Source organism: Halichoerus grypus, chromosome 12 (assembly GCF_964656455.1).
Source record: "Halichoerus grypus chromosome 12, mHalGry1.hap1.1, whole genome shotgun sequence".
In the NCBI taxonomy this organism is placed as follows: domain Eukaryota; kingdom Metazoa; phylum Chordata; class Mammalia; order Carnivora; family Phocidae; genus Halichoerus; species Halichoerus grypus.
This window is the reverse complement of record NC_135723.1, coordinates 12928103-12945009: the sequence shown is the minus strand read 5'-3', so window position 1 is coordinate 12945009 and position 16907 is coordinate 12928103. Positions and strand designations below refer to the sequence as shown.

The 16907-nt window shown below is 41.9% G+C and overlaps 1 protein-coding gene across 14 annotated transcripts in view; it reads left to right on the top strand.

Moving 5' to 3' along the window:
• The window catches only part of SUGCT (succinyl-CoA:glutarate-CoA transferase), a 773157-nt gene that overhangs the window by 95018 nt on the left and 661232 nt on the right, over positions 1–16907 (top strand). For all 14 annotated transcript variants that reach the window (XR_013443062.1, XM_078059977.1, XM_078059983.1 and 11 more), the window contains one exon: positions 7533–7624. Coding sequence is in view for 13 of the 14 variants with exons in the window: in XM_078059977.1 (XP_077916103.1) it covers positions 7533–7624 (92 nt within the window). In the remaining variant the exon portion in view is untranslated. The remainder of the gene's footprint in view (positions 1–7532; positions 7625–16907) is intronic.

The window sequence follows — 16907 nt, the reverse complement described above, 5'->3', positions numbered from 1 at the left end:
TAGCATTTTTAAGTTCTGCCAATTCAGCTTTCATTTCTGCCCTTAGAGACTCTATGTTGCCATTAATTGATTTCTCCATTCTAGCCATTGTCTTCACAATTGCTAGCCTGAATTCCGTCTCTCACATCTTGGTTATATCTGCATCCATTTGTAAATCTGCAGCATAAGTCATAATCTCTGAGTCTTTTCTATTTTGGGGGCTCCTCCTCCTAGTCGTTCTGTTGATGGGTGTTTGAGGGAATGTATAGCGTCCAAATTATTGACCAGAACCCAAGCAAGATGCATCTGTTTTCTTGGGACCTTAGGGTTGCTGGCCTATTGTTTTCCCAGCCTGTCTTCTGGGGGAGGGGTCTGCTGCACTGTTACTCAAGCAACCCTGTTTGGGTGGAGTTGCCCTGCCCCCTGTGGCAGGGGATTGGCTCAGTGGGAATCAATTTTTGGGGCTTTTGTTCTCTGGCGGCTTTCCCTGGCGGCTTTCCGCGTCTCTTCCGAGAGAGCAGAAGAGACCGTTTCCAACCCTCTGCCTCAGAGCAGAGAGATTGCAGTCTGTTCTTCATTGAGCTCTCCAGGCCACATCATCTCCGTTTCTGTCTGTGCTGCTATAAACTGCAGCAGCCTGGGTTGTGCACCCCTCCGCAGTGCTCCCAGTCTGGCCTCCAAGTCGGAGCACGTCTCTGCCCTTTGTGCTTCTAAAACCACCAGCTGCTCCCAGTTCGCACCTGCGGCTCCACCGCTCTGGGTTTCCACCCCAGGGGCTGCCCTAAAGTCCTTTCCCTGCCGCTACTGGTCTGCGACTTGGTGCCCCGTCCCCAGTGCACGAGGCTGTCGCTCACCGGTGGTGTAGGATCCCCACGGCCAGGCACCCTTCTGCTGCCGTTTATCCTCCGATATCTGCCTGTGGAATCACGGCTCCCCGCTTCGCACCTCGAAACCAACCGCCTGCGATATTCTGCTTGTCGAGATCCAGATCTTCTTACATCTCAGGCTGGTTTCGTGGGTGCTCAGAGTGGTCTGGTAGATATCCAGCTCAATTCTGGGGACCAGTTGAAATAGGGTCCCCTACTCCTCCTCCATCTTTCCTGTCGCAGCTGCTCAGTTTGCCCTAGGAAACACCCGGATGCTCTTCTGATGCCGCACAGAGAACGCGTGCCCCTCTTTGCGCAGGTGAACCCAGGACGGTCCTGGATGCAGGTAGCCGCCACGTTTGGTGCCTCAACTTCCAGCCTGTGTCTTTTGATTGGGGCATTTAGCCCATTTACATTCAGGGTAACTATTGAAAGATAGGAATTTAGTGCCATTGTATTGCCTGTAAGGTGATTGTTACTGTATATTGTCTGTGTTCCTTTCTGCTCTATGTTACTTTTAGGCTCTGTCTTTGCTTAGAGGACCCCTTTCAATATTTCTTGCAGGGCTGGTTTCCTGTTTGCAAATTCCTTTAGTTTTTGTTTTTTCTGGAAGTTTTTTATCTCTCCTTCTATTTTCAATGACAGCCTAGCTGGATATAGTATTCTTGGCTGCATATTTTTCTCATTTAGTGCTCTGAATATATCCTGCCATTCCTTTCTGGCCTGCCAGGTCTCTGTGGATAGGTCTGTTGCCAATCTAATGTTTCTACCATTGTAGGTTACAGATCTCTTCTCTCGAGCTGCTTTCAGGATTTTCTCTTTGTCTCTGAGACTCGTAAGTTTTACTATTAGATGTCGGGGTGTTGACCTATTTTTACTGATTTTGAGAGGGGTTCTCTGTGCCTCCTGGATTTTGATGCCTGTTTCCTTCCCCAAATTAGGGAAGTTCTCTGCTATAATTTGCTCCAATATACCTTCTGCCCCTTTCTCTCTTTCTTTTTCTTCTGGGATCCCAATTATTCTAATGTTGTTTCATCTTACGGTATCACTTATCTCTCGAATTCTGCCCTCGTGATCCAGTAGTTGTTTATCTCTCTTTTTCTCAGCTTCTTTATTTTCCATCGTTTGGTGTTCTATATCACTAATTCCCTCTTCTGCCCATTTATCCTAGCAGTTAGAGTCTCCATTTTTGATTGCACCTCATTAATAGCCTTTTTGATTTCGACTTGGTTAGATTTTAGTTCTTTTATTTGTCCAGAAAGGGTTTCTCTCATAACTTCCATGCTTTTTTCAAGCCCAGCTAGTATCTTTAAAATCATCATTCTGAACTCTAGGTCTGACATCGTACTAATGTCCGTATTGAGTAGGTCCCTGGCAGTCGGTACTACGTCTTGTTATTTTTGTTGAGGTGATTTTTTCCGTCTTGTCATTATGTCCAGAGGAGAATAGATGAATGAGAGAACAAAATGCTAACAGGGTAACAACGAGCCCAGAGAAATATACACTAAAGAAATCAGAAGAGACCTGAGACCGGGGGAAAAGAAAGGGAAAAAAGATAAAAGAAAAAGAAAAAGGGGTGCCTGGGTGGCTCAGTCGTTAAGCGTCTGCCTTCAGCTCAGGTCATGATCCCAGTGTCCTGGGATCGAGCCCCGCATTGGGCTCCCTGCTCCGTGGGAGGCCTGCTTCTCCCTCTCCCACTCTCCCTGCTTGTGTTCCCTCTCTCGCTGTGTCTCTCTCTGTCAAACAAATAAAATCTTAAAAAAAAAAAAAAAAGAAAAAGATAAAAACAAAGAAACAAAAATCAGAATATGATAAAATATCATCCTGGTTCATAGATCAGTGCCACACACAAGATTTTGGGTGTATTTTGGTCTGTTAGAAGAAAGTGCCTCCCAAAATTTTAAAGAAAGGAAAACTTATATATGTACAAAAATAAGGGTAAATACAATGAAGAGATGGAATATGACTGTAAAGATGAAAATTATAAAAGACTTTTTAAAAGGAACTGATAAGAAGTTCGTTGAAAAAAGAAAGAAGAGAATTAAAAAAAAAAGGGGAGAGAATGTGATCAGGCAGGAGACTAGAAGAAAGCCATACCACTAGAGATTTAGGGTATATTTTGGTCTGTTAGAAGAAACTGTATCTCAAAATTTTAAAGAGAGAACAACTTATATATATATACCAAAAGTAAGGTTAACTACTATGAAGGGATAGAATATGACTCTAAAAATGAGAAATAAAAAAGATTTTTTAAAAAAGGGATTGCTAAGATGTTGGTTGAAAAAGGGAAAAGGAGAAATTCAAAAAAAAAAAAAAGAAAAAGTTAAAAAAAATAACTTTGAAAGACTAAAGAATCATGGGAAAAAAGCCATGAATTCTATGTGCAGTATTCCCCTAGCGCTGGAGTTCTGCCGTTCTCATTGATCGGTAAACTTGGTCTTGGCTGGCTGTTCTTGCTGATCTTCTGGGGGAGGGGCCTGTTGCCGTGGTTCCTAAATGTCTTTGCCAGAGGCGGAATTGCCGCACCCTTGCTGGGTTGGGCTAAGTAATCTGCTCGGGTTTGCTCTCGGGAGCTTTTGTTCCCTGCAAGCTTTCCTTATAGCTTTGGAGACCAGAGTGAAATGGCAGCCTCCCAATCTCTGCCCCGGATTAGTCGAGAGCTCGGGGCCCCACTCCCCTGTGCACCCCCAGAGAAAAGCAGTCAATCTCTCCCGTCTCCCCCGTCTCTGGACGCACTCCGTGCTCATCCGGCCTGTGACCGAGCATTCCGTCTCTGGCACCCTACCCCCTGTGGAGTCTCCAAACCCAGCAGATCCCTGTGGTGCGCTCTTGCACCGCTCCTCCTGGGGGAGGAAAGGGAATGTCCCTGGATCTGCCGCTTGTTGGGTTCCTGCTGGAGGAGCAGTGGCCCGACTGTGCCGCGGATCACGGTTTATGGCAACCCCGAGCTGAGAGCCCACACCTCAGCTCCGTCTCTGCAGCCGGTTTCCCCACTCTGATACCTGGGAGCTCTGCCGCATTCAGGCACCCCCGGTCTTTCTGTGACCCCGAGGGTCCTGAGACCACACTGTCCCGCGAGGATTCCACCCCCCATTTAGCCACTGGAGCGACGTCCCTCAGCGGAGCCAACTTCTGAAAGTTCCGATTTTGTGCTCCACAGCTCTATCACTTGCCAGAAGCGGCTGACGGAGTCCCCCTCCCCCGCCGCCTATCCTCCTGAATATTGCCTCGGATTCACTTCTCCGCACGTCCTACCTTCCAGAAAGTGGTTGCTTTTCTGTTCAGAGAGTTGCTGCTCTTCTTTTCTTCGATCTCCTGTTGAGTTCGTAGGTGTTCAGAATGGTTTGATCCCTATCTAGGTGAATTCCTGGGACCAGACGAAATTTAGGTCTCCTACTCCTCTGCCATCTTGCTCTTCCCCTCCTAGAAATCTCCTGTGGTGTTTTTAATATTTTCTCTGTCTTTGTTGAAATTGTCACTTTGGTTATACATTGCTCTTCTGATCTTGGTGAGTATCTTTGTAATTGTTATTTTGAACTCTCTATCAGATAAATAACTTATTTCCATTTCCATCAGATCAGTTTCTGGAGATTTACCTTTTTCTTTTGTTTGGAACATATTTCTGCCTTTTCATTTTCTTTGATTCTCTGTGTTGGTTTCTGTCTTTTAGCTAAAACAGTTACGTCTCTCAAGTCTTGAGACTGGTCCTGTGTAGGAGATGAATCTCATCAATCAGCCTGGTCTGAGCTCCAGGTTCCCTCAAATCTTTATGATTGTCTTTGTATGGTTGACAGTGTGCCAAGATCCATCAATGGCCCCAGGGGAATGATAGCAGTTAGCACGTAGATGCATGGTGATTAGAAGGTGGACCTTAGAGAACAGCTGGGAAAAACATGCAGTCAAACTCCTTCTGGGAGAAAGTGAGAGACAGGTGTTTTTGCCTTCTCCTTCTGCCTGGATGTATAGCCATGGAGTTTTCTCCTGAGCCTGTTTAAAAACTGTTTCTTTGTTTGGTATAGCCCTGTGGGATTTGTCAATGCAAAACCCATTGGCTGTCAGAGTCAAGTGATCTGGGGGCCCATCCCACGGGCACTAGGTGCAAAAGCTAGTGTGCCAGACATGTACAGAAGCTCTTTCCAGAGAGACGCTGCTGACCTCATACTGTTGGAGTGTGACCCACCAGTTCTTTTGGGTTCCAGGTGGGATTGCAGTTAGCACCTAGATATATGTTAATTCCAGTGCTCCCTTCGGCAGTACATGTCTAAAATTACACTTCAAATCCTTAGGTAGCAGCTTGTAAAGTATGCAGTAAGACCTTTCGCAGGGACAGGCTGGGAGATGGATGGTTTTGCCTGATCCCTCTGTGCTGATCCCTAGGAAGATAGCTGTGGTTAGTTCTCCTGTGCCTGTCAGCAACTTCTTTTACTGTTTGTTGTAGTCTGATGGGACTTGTGAATGTAAGGTCTGCTGGGTCTCAGAGCTAGGTGCTCTGGGGGCCTGCCCCCCAGGTGGGAGCCTTAAAAGGTGGGACACCAGATATGTGGTCCAAACCCTTCACTCCTTGAGGAGACGCTGGAAGTTGGGGATTCCCTCCTGATTACATGGTGTTGTGCCTGGACTGGGGTTTAAACACCCATTTAGATGTGGGTATTTTCTCTATGACCAATGTGTGGGAGTCAAACAACTAGTTTTGGATTTCTCTCAGAGGGAATTTCTCCACGTGGTGCTGTAAGATTTGTTGCATCTCTGGGAGGAGGAAAATTCAGGAACCTCCTGTATTGCCATTTTGGTAAAAAACAAAACAAAACAAAAAGTTCCTTAGTTTCTTTATTAACTTAGTTGTTATGGATTATTTGTTTTTTTTTTTTTTTTTAAAGATTTCATTTATTTGACAGAGAGAGACACAGTGAGAGAGGGAACGCAAACGGGAAGTGGGAGAGGGAGAAGCAGGCTTCCCGCAGAGCAGGGACCCCAACGCGGGGCTCAATCCCAGGACCCTGGGATCATGACCTGAGCCGAAGGCAGACGCTTAATGACTGAGCCACCCAGGCGCCCCCAGATTATTATTATTATTTTTTTTTAATTATTTTATGTGACAAGTATTCATTCATTCATTCAATGAATGTTATTGAATACTTTTCTAGATGCTGTGACTACAGCAGTGAATCAAATAGAAAGAAGTTCTGGAGCACACATTTTGGTAGCGGAGGAGACAGAAAATAAATCAGTAAGCACATAGCTATATTATATATTTTGAGAAAAGTGCCACGAAGACAAATGTAGTCAGGTAAGGGGGATTAAGAATAAGAAGCGAGAGTGCTCTTTTATAAAAGTTCTCTGGGGAAGGTCCTTCTGGTAAGGGGACGTTTGAGTGCAGATGTGGAAGATGTGAGGGAGTGTGAGGTGTGTGGATATATGGAATGAAATGGAGGGAGAGCATTCGAGGTGGCTGGAGAAGCAAGTGAAGGCCCCAAGGTACCCCTTTTTGATCTTTCTAAAGTGAGGTATGCAGGAAATTCCAGCTAATACCTGATGGCTGTGGAAGGCTTTTCCTGTGTCCTCTCTCTGGTTGATAACATAAGATATGGAGATAGATTCATGTGGCACCTGAAATAACCTTTATCATTCAACAATAAGTGCGAGGACTGAGGAGAGCAGGAGAAACTATTGTGTTCTCTTGATTTTTGCTGATGGCAAAAAAAAAAAGGAAAAGAAAAGAAAAAAGTAATACCTTCACTTTCTCTTTGTAATCTTAAAAAGCACTGTTACGTCATGTAATCATAGTATTTATGTTCAAAAATTTTAGTTGGGGTGCCTGGGTGGCTCAGTTGGTTAAGCATTTGCCCTCAGTTCGGGTCATGATCCCAAGGTCCTGGAATCGAGTCCCACATCAGGCTCCCTGCTCAGTGGGGAGTCTGCTTCTCCTCTCCCCTTGCTCCTCCCCTCCTGCTCATGCTCTCTCTCTGTCTGTCAAATAAATAAATAAATAAATAAATAAATAAATAAATAAATAAATAAAATCAATCTTTAAAAAAATTTTTAGTCATCATTTTTATCTATATATATGCATGTATATATATATATATATATATATATATATATATATATATATCTGAGGAAATATGTAAACAGAATCCAGAGAGACACTATTTCATTTTACTTTGTATATTGTTTTGTATAGAACACGAGTAACATATATGAATGGAGCTGTGAGGTAACATTAAATGAGTGAATCAGGCTCAGGCATAAAGCAGTAAGAGTCGTGGAGGAATGACAAATTGGAGAATTTATTTCCCTGTATAAAGGGAAGAGCTGTTACTTTGACTGATTGTTGTGTGGGCCTGGTTTTGAACTTATTTTCTGATTTTTCAAGAAAAGCCAGAAATTTGCATTTTATGTGCTATCTCCTGCTTTTTAAAATGTTGGAAACTAAGTAAAAACATTTCAGGACACTCTTCAGGCCAGACAGACTATTCATGCGGGTGGGATCTGGCCCTCAAGTTACCAGTTTACAGTCTTCCAGCATATAAGATCATAAATAATTTTTATTGCTTCCTTTTCAGGGGATACTATCAATCTCATAGTAATAAATTGGTGCAAGATTTCTGACTACGAAGGATTTTAACATTACATTGTACTGTTGCTCTCCCTGCATGATGCTGACTTCGTCTATTCTTACCATTTTAGGGTATGGTCAGACGGGTCCACTGTCTCAGCGAGCTGGTTATGATGCTGTTGCCTCTGCTGTTTCTGGTCTGATGCATATCACAGGGCCTGAGGTAAGTATCATTCTTTCGAATATTCATAAATCTCCCCCCTGTTTATTCCAAAGGGATTTCCCTATTCACTAAACCTATAAGCTTAAGTTTGAGTTAATTTTAAGAAGAAACTAGGGAAAGTGAATTCTTATTGAAAATGGAAGTGTTTATTACAAATGTACTTGAGGTTATATGTCAATATGGCCCCATGGAAAATAACAGTTTTTTTTTAGGAAGAAGCAACAGATCAATTGACGATCACTTGATCTGTTTTTGTATTATAAGTTTGCATTTGTATTATAATTATTCAAGCTTGGTATAGGCACCTGGGTGTGACTTCTGAATATTCCTTCTGTGAAGCAGAATGGCTGACTAGACCAGACTGCAGATGCCCATTTCTATGAGTACCTTCATGTGGCGTGTATACACAGTGTAGGGTCTCTTTTTCCCTCTGCAATATTAATAACTGGTAATGTATTATATTTTATTTTATTTTACTTATTTATTTTTTTATGTATTTATCTTTTATTTATTTTTTATTATTATGTTATGTTAATCACCATACATCACATCATTAGTTTTTGATGTAGTGTTCCATGATTCATTGTTTGCGTATTCACACCCAGTGCTCCATGCAGAACGTGCCCTCTTTAATACCCATCACCAGGCTAACCCATCCTCCCACCCCCCTCCCCTCTAGAACCCTCAGTTTGTATTCCATGTCCATCGTCTCTCATGATTCGTCTCCCCCTCTGAATCCCCCCTTCATTCTTCCCCTCCTGCTATCTTTTTTTTTTTTAAACATATAATGTATTATTTTTTTCAGAGGTACAGATCTGTGATTCAACAGTTTTGCACAATTCACAGCGCTCACCATAGCACATACCCTCCCCAATGTCTATCACCCAGCCACCCCATCCCTCCCACCCCCCCCACTCCAGCAACCCTCAGTTTGTTTCCTTAGATTAAGAATTCCTCGTATCAGTGAGGTCATATGATACATGTCTTTCTCTGATTGACTTATTTCGCTCAGCATAATACCCGTCTAGTTCCATCCACGTCGTTCCAAATGGCAAGATTTCATTGCTTTTGATGGCTGCATAATATTCCATTGTATATATATACCACATCTTCTTTATCCATTCATCTGTCGATGAACAGCTTGGCTCTTTCCACAGTTTGGCTATTGTGGACATTGCTGCTATAAACATCAGGGTGCACGTACCCCTTCGGATCCCTACATTTGTATCTTTGGGGTAAATAACCAGTAGTGCAATTGCTGGGTTGTACGGTAGTTCTATTTTCAACTTTGTGAGGAACCTCCATACTGTTTTCCAGAGTGGCTGCATCAGCTTGCATTGCCACCAACAGTGTAGGAGGGTTCCCCTTTCTCCACATCCCCGCCAACATCTGTCTTTTCCTGCCTTGTTAATTTTAGCCATTCTGACTGGTGTGAGGTGGTATCTCATTGAGGTTTTGATTTGGATTTCCCTGATGCCGAGCAATGTTGAGCACTTTTTCATGTGTCTGTTGGCCATTTGGATGTCTTCTTTGCAGAAATATCTGTTCATTTCTTCTGCCCATTTCTTGATTAGATTATTTGTTCTTTGGGTGTTGAATTTGATAAGTTCTTTATAGATTTTGGATACTAGCCCTTTATCTGATATGTCATTTGCAGATATCTTCTCCCATTCTGTCGGTTGTCTTTTGGTTTTGTTGACTGTATCCTTTGCTGTGGAAAAGCTTTTTATCTTGAAGTCCCAAGAGTTCATTTTTGCCTTTGCTTCCCTTGCCTTTGGCGATGTTACTAGGAAGAAGTTGCTGCAGCTGAGGTCGAAGAGGTTGCTGCCTGTGTTCTCCTTTAGGATTTTGATGGACTCCTGTCTCACATTTAGGTCTTTCAACCATTTGAGTCTATTTTTGTGTGTGGTGTAAGGAAATGGTCCAGTTTCATTCTTCGGCATGTGGCTGTTCAATTTTTCCAACACCATTTGTGAAGAGACTGTCTTTTTTCCACTGGACATTCTTTCCTGCTTTGTCAAAGATTAGTTGACCATAGAGTTGAAGGTCCATTTGTGGGCTCTCTATTCTGTTCCATTGATCTATGTGTCTGCTTTTGGGCCAGTACCATACTGTCTTGATGATGACAGCTTTGTAATAGTGCTTGAAGTCCGGAATTATGATGCCACCAGCTTTGCTTTTCTTTTTCAACATTCCTCTGGCTATTTGGGGTCTTTTCTGGTTCCATACAAATTTTAAGATTATTTGTCCCATTTCTTTGAAAAAAGTGGATGGTATTTTGATGGGGATTGCATTGAATGTGTAGATTGCTATAGGTAGCATTGACATCTTCACAATATTTGTTCTTCCAATCCATGAGCATGGAACGTTTTTCCATTTCTTTGTGTCTTCCTGAATTTCTTTCATGAGTATTCTATAGTTTTCTGAGTACAGATCCTTTGCCTGTGTGGTTATATTTATTCCTAGTATCTTATGGTTTTGGGTGCAATTGTAAATGGGATCGACTCCTTAATGTCTCTTTCTTCTGTCTTGTTGTTGGTGTATAGGAATGCCACTGATTTCTGTGAATTGATTTTATATCCTGCCAATTTACTGAATTCCTGTATGAGTTCTAGCATTTTTGGGGTGGAGTCTTTTGGGTTTTCCACATAAAGTATCATATCATCTGCAAAGAGTGAGAGTTGGACTTCTTCTTTGCCAATTTGGATGCCTTTTATTTCTTTTTGTTGTCTGATTGCTGTAGCTAGGACTTCTAATACTATGTTGAATAGCAGTGGTGATAGTGGACATCCCTGCCATGTTCCTGACCTTAGGGGGAAAGCTCTGTTTTTCCCCATTGAGAATGATATTTGCTGTGGGTTTTTCATAGATGACTTTTATGGTATTGAGGTATGTACCCTCTATCCCTATACTCTGAAGAGTTTTGATCATGGAAGGATGCTGTACTTTGTCAAATGCTTTTTCTGCATCTATTGAGAGGATCATATGGTTCTTGTTCTTTCTTTGATTAATGTATTGTATCACATTAATTGATTTGCGGATATTGAACCAACCTTGCAGCCCAGGGATAAATCCCACTTGGTCGTGGTGAATAATCCTTTTAATGTACTGTTGGATCCTATTGGCTAGTATTTTGGTGAGAATTTTTGCATCCATGTTCATCAAGGATATTGGTCTGTAATTCTCCTTATTGATGGGGTCTTTGTCTGGTTTTGGGATCAAGGTAATGGTGGCCTCATAAGATGAGTTTGAAAGTTTTCCTTACATTTTGGAATAGTTTTTGGAATAGTTTTTTGGAATAGTTTCAGAAGAATGGGTATTAATTCTTTTGGAAATGTTTGGTAGAATTCCCCTGGGAAGCCATCTGGCCCTGGGCTTTTATTTGTTGGGAGATTTTTGATGACTGCTTCAATTTCCTTAGTGGTTATAGGTCTTTTCAGGTTTTCTATTTCTTCCTGGTTCAGTTTTGGTAGTTGATACATCTCTAGGTATGCATCCATTTCTTCCAGATTATCTGTTTTGCTGGCATATAGTTGCTCATAACATGTTCTTATAATTGTTTATATTTCTTTGGTGTTGGTTGTGATTTCTCCTCTTTCATTCATGATTTTATTTATTTGGGCCATTGCTCTTTTCTTTTTGATAAGTCTGGCCAGGGGCTTATCAATCTTGTTAATTCTTTCAAAGAACCAGCTCCTAGTTTTGTTAAGCTATTCTACTGTTCTTTTGGTTTCTATTTCATTGATTTCTGCTATGATCTTTATTATTTCTCTTCTCCTGTTGGGTTTAGGCTTTATTTGCTGTTCTTTCTCCAGCTCCTTTAGGTGTAGGGTTAGGTTGTGTATTTGAGACCTTTCTTGTTTCTTGAGAAAGGCTTGTATTGCTATATACTTTCCTCTTAGGACTGCCTTTGCTGTATCCCAAAGATTTTGAACAGTTATTTTTTCATTTTCATTGGTTTCCATGATTTCTTAAAATTCCTCTTTAATTTTCTGGTTGACCCATTCATTCTTCAGTAGGATGCTCTTTAGCCTCCATGTATTTGAGTTCTTTCCGACTTTCGTCTTGTGATTGAGTTCTAGTTTCAAAGCATTGTGGTCTGAAAATAGGCAGGGAATGATCCCAATCTTTTGGTACCGGTTGAGACCTGATTTGTGACCTAGGATGTGATCGATTCTGGAGAATGTTCCATGGGCACTAGAGAAGAATGTGTATTCTGTTGCTTTGGGATGGAATGTTCTGAATATATCTGTGAAGTCCATTTGGTCCAGTGTGTCATTTAAAGTCTTTATTTCCTTGTTGATCTTTTGCTTAGATGATCTGTCCATTTCAGTGAGGGGAGTGTTAATGTCCCCCACTATTATGGAATTGTTGTCCATGTGTTTCTTTTGTTATTTATTGGTTTATATAATTGGCTGCTCCCATGTTAGGGGCATAGATATTTACAATTGTTAGATCTTCTTGTTGGATAGACCCTTTAAGTAGGATATAGTGTTCTTCCTCATCTCTTATTACAGTCTTTGGTTTAATATCTAATTTGTCTGATATAAGGATTGCCACCCCAGCTTTCTTTTGGTGTCCATTAGCATGGTAAATGGTTTTCCACCCCCTCACTTTCAATCTGGGGGTGTCTTTGGGTCTAAAATGAGTCTCTTGCAGACAACATATCGATGGGTCTTGTTTTTTTATCCAATCTGATAGCCTGTGTCTTTTGATTGGGGGCATTTAGCCCATTTACATTCAGGGTAACTATTGAAAGATAGGAATTTAGTGCCATTGTATTGCCTGTAAGGTGACTGTTACCGTATATTGTCTGCGTTCCTTTCTGGTCTATGTTGCTTTTAGGCTCTGTCTTTGCTTAGAGGATCCCTTTCAATATTTCTTGTAGGGCTGGTTTCATGTTTGTAAATTCCTTTAGTTTTTGTTTTTCCCTGAAGCTTTTTATCTCTCCTTCTATATTCAATGACAGCCTAGCTGGATATAGTATTCTTGGCTGCATATTTTTCTCATTTAGTGCTCTGAATATATCGTGCCTGTCCTTTCTGGCCTGCCAGGTCTCTGTGGATAGGTCTGTTGCCAATCTAATGTTTCTACCATTGTAGGTTACAGATCTCTTATTCTGAGCTCTTTTCAAGATTTTCTCTTTGTCTCTGAGACTCATAAGTTTTACTGTTACATGTTGGGGTGTTGACCTATTTTTATTGATTTTGAGAGGGGTTCTCTGTGCCTCCTGGATTTTGATGCCTGTTTCCTTCCCCAAATTAGGGAAATTGTCTGCTATAATTTGCTCCAATATACCTTCTGCCCCTTTCTCTCTTTCTTCTTCTTCTGGGATCCTAATTATTCTTATGTTGTTTCATCTTATGGTATCACTTATCTTTCGAATTCTGCCCTCGTGATCCAGTAGTTGTTTATCTCTCTTTTTCTCAGCTTCTTTATTTTCCATCGTTTGGTGTTCTATATCACTAATTCCCTCTTCTGCCCATTTATCCTAGCAGTTAGAGTCTCCATTTTTGATTGCACCTCATTAATAGCCTTTTTGATTTCGACTTGGTTAGATTTTAGTTCTTTTATTTGTCCAGAAAGGGTTTCTCTCATAACTTCCATACTTTTTTCAAGCCCAGCTAGTATCTTTAAAATCATCATTCTGAACTCTGGGTCTGACATCGTACTAATGTCCGTATTGAGTAGGTCCCTGGCAGTCGGTACTATGTCTTGTTATTTTTGTTGAGGTGATTTTTTCCGTCTTGTCATTATGTCCAGAGGAGAATAGATGAATGAGCGAACAAAATGCTAACAGGGTAACAACGTCCCCAGAAAATATACCCTAAACAAGTCAGAAAAGACCTGAAACTGGGGGAATAGAAAGGGAAAGAAAGATAAAAGAAAAAGAAAAAGCTAAAAACAAACAGAAAACAAAAAAAATCAGAATATGATCAGATATGATCAGGCTGGTTCATAGATCAGTGCCACACACTAGATTTTGGGCATATTTTGTTTGTTGGAAGAAAGTGCCTTCCAAAATTTTAAAGAAAGAAAAACTTATATATGTACAAAAATAAGGGTAAATACGATGAAGGGATGGAATATGAGTGTCAAGATGAAAATTATAAAACATTTTATAAAACGAATTGATAAAATAAGAAGTTTAATGAAAAAGAAAGAAGAGGATTTAAAAAAAAAAAGGGAGAGAATGTGATCAGGCAGGAGACTAGAACGAAGCCATATACTAGAGATTTAGGGTATATTTTGATCTGTTAGAAGAAAGTGTATCTCAAAATTTTTAAGAGAGAATAACTTATATATATATATATATACCAAAAATAAGGTTAACTGCTATGAAGGGATAGAATATGATTCTAAAAATGAGAAATAAAAAAGATTTTTTAAAAAAGGGATTGATAAGATGTTGGTTGAAAAAGGGAAAAAGAGAAATTCAAAAAAGAAAAAAAATGAAGACAGTTAAAAAAAATAACTTTGAAAGATTAAAGAATCATGGTAAAAAAGGCATGTATTCTATGTGCATTATTCCCCTAGCGCTGGAGTTCTGCCGTTCTCAGTGATTGGTAAACTTGGTCTTGGCTGGGTGTTTTTGCTGATCTTCTGGGGGAGGGGCCTGTTGCCGTGGTTCCTAAATGTCTTTGCTGGAGGCGGAATTGCCCCGCCCTTGCCAGTCCGGGCTAAGTAATTTGCTCCGGTTTGTTCTCTGGAGCTTTTGTTCCCTGCAAGCTTTCCATAGAGCTTTGGAGATGAGAGTGAAAATGGCGGCCTCCCAATCTCCTCTCCGGAGGAGCCGAGAACTCGGGGCATCGCTCCTCAGTGAGCCCCCAGAGAAAAGCAGTCAGTCATTCCCATCTCCCCAGCCTCCGGCCACACTCCGCGCTCACCCGGCCTGTGACCGTGCGTTTCTATCTCTGGCACCCGACCCTGGGTGGAGTCTCCAAACCCAGCAGATCCCTGCAGTGTGCTCCTGTGCCGCTCCTCCCGGGGAGGAAGGGGAGTCTCCCCGGATCTGCCGCTTGTTGGGTCCCTGCTGGAGGAGCAGTGGCCCGACTGTGCCCCGGATCACGGTTTATGGCAACCCCGAGCTGAGAGCCCGCGCCTCGGCTCCGTCTCTGCAGCCAGCTTCCCTGCTCCGATCCCTGGGAGCTCTGCCGCACTCAGGCACCCCTGGTCTTCCTGTGACCCCGAGGGTCCTGAGACCACACTGTCCCACGAGGATTCCACCCCCCGCTTAGCTACTGGAGCGACGTCCCTCAGCGGAGCCGACTTCTAAACGTTCCGATTTTGTGCTCCGCGGCTCTATCACTTGCCAGAAGCGGCCGATGGAGGTCCCCTCCCCCGCCGTCTATCCTCCCGAATATCGCCCCGGATTCACTTCTCCACAGGTCCTACCTTCCAGAAAGTGGTCGCTTTTCTGTTCAGAGAGTTGTTTGTATTCTTTTCTTCGATCTCCTGTTGAGTTCGTAGGTGTTCAGCATGGTTTGTTCCCTATCCAGCTGAATTCCTGGGACCAGACGAAATCCAGGTCTCCTACTCCTCCGCCATCTTGCTCCTCCCTTCACTGGTAATGTATTTTAAAATTTGTTACTTAAAGCCTTAGGTGGAGTTGTGTCTGATTGTTACATACATTAGCTTCTGACAGTGGGAGAATTCTTTGATTTTATATCAATTCCTCTTTATTGATAATAGGTTGGGAATTTCCTAAGAAGTATACAGATGGCTAAAATGTGTTTGCTTGGATTGAAGACTCTTAGAAAATGGACTCTTTGAGTAAACAGTAAGAATGGCATGAAAGTTAAAGGAAAGTGTGAGAGCCTAATAAATAAAAATAATGAAAGACACTCATTTCCAAAACAGCTTGGATTGGTAGGCGTAAAAAACTTTTTCCACTTAGGTGTTCCTTCCTCGAATCACTTGCGTCAGTGAGTCATTTAGGAAATACGTCTGTGGTTCTGGGATTACCGGAGGCAGAGGGACCTCGAGTCTTTTGCAGCCTTTACTTCTTTTTGTTAATTTTAAAGGAGCTTGTGGGGATGTCGGTGACTTGAAATATAAGTATTTGTACTTTCATTGTCTGTTTCATGTTTGTGAGTCTAAGAAAAAAATGTGTGACTTTTCCTTAAAATATTTAAGGGCACCAGCTTTCTTTCCATCCGCTGGGAGAATGGAGCATGGATCTCCCTCTCTTTGCTCTATCCCATAGAAGTGCTTGTGTGTACAAGACATGATTATTGTGAGCGGTTTTATTTAAAGAGTGCTGAGCTCAACCATGAATATGTGAAAAGATCTTGGGCTGTTAAATTTGTATATTCACGTGTTAAAATGAATTAACTCAGAAACCGCTGTTGTGAAGGATTACTGTGGTTCCTTTACTGTGCTGCGCTCTGCTCTGACGGGGTTAACCACACAGTGGTCTATTGTCAGTCACTCACGGCCTTTCTCTCTTCCGTTATCCACTTGGGAGATTTTTGTCCCTAGCTGAGCAAATGATGACAACATTGAGTGAGTGCTTACTAGGTGCCCAGCACTATTTTGTAGAGTTTACATGTATTAAGTAAACTTAACTTCTGTATACCGTATTTGTTTCACATGGACACACCCTTACTTCCTAATTCATCGATCCAGTGATTATTATTAGTTATTATTATTATCCAGTGGTTATTGCACATACTTCTCCTGTAAGCTGGGAACTGGCAGGCACTGGCCATACAGCAGACGATGGGGTAGGCACAGTCCTTAAGTGGAGAAAACAAACATTAACAGAAAATAAACGTTAGCTACAAATAAAAAGAACTCTGAGAAAGGGCTCGATATACTATTAACATATGTCACAGTGTGCCTCAGACCATTATCATACTTCCGAAGTTCTCTGCAAAATGCTGTTTGACAGCCAGGGATAAAAGCAGAAGTGAAGAGAATTGTGCTATATTGGGAGTTGCCCTTAATAGAACTCCCTGTGATCAGCAATGCATTATACCTTGGCAGAGGAGGGATCACTTCTGAAAGCCCTTGCTAATATTGTCAATTAGTCAATGCGGATGCATTATTGCTAGTTATATCATGCTGCTTGTGAACTTTTATCGACCCACGCAGCTGTGTATTTGTGTTGGAGCATAACTCCATCTTGTCAGATAACTGATTGGAACCAGGCTTCTCCATCATTTATCATTATCTCAAGGCTTCACCACATCGCCCTGTACAGTGCAGCCCACGCTCACTAGGATGGATGGTCAGGGAGGGCTTCTCTGAGGACCAGAGGTTTAAGGTGGGACCCAGGTGG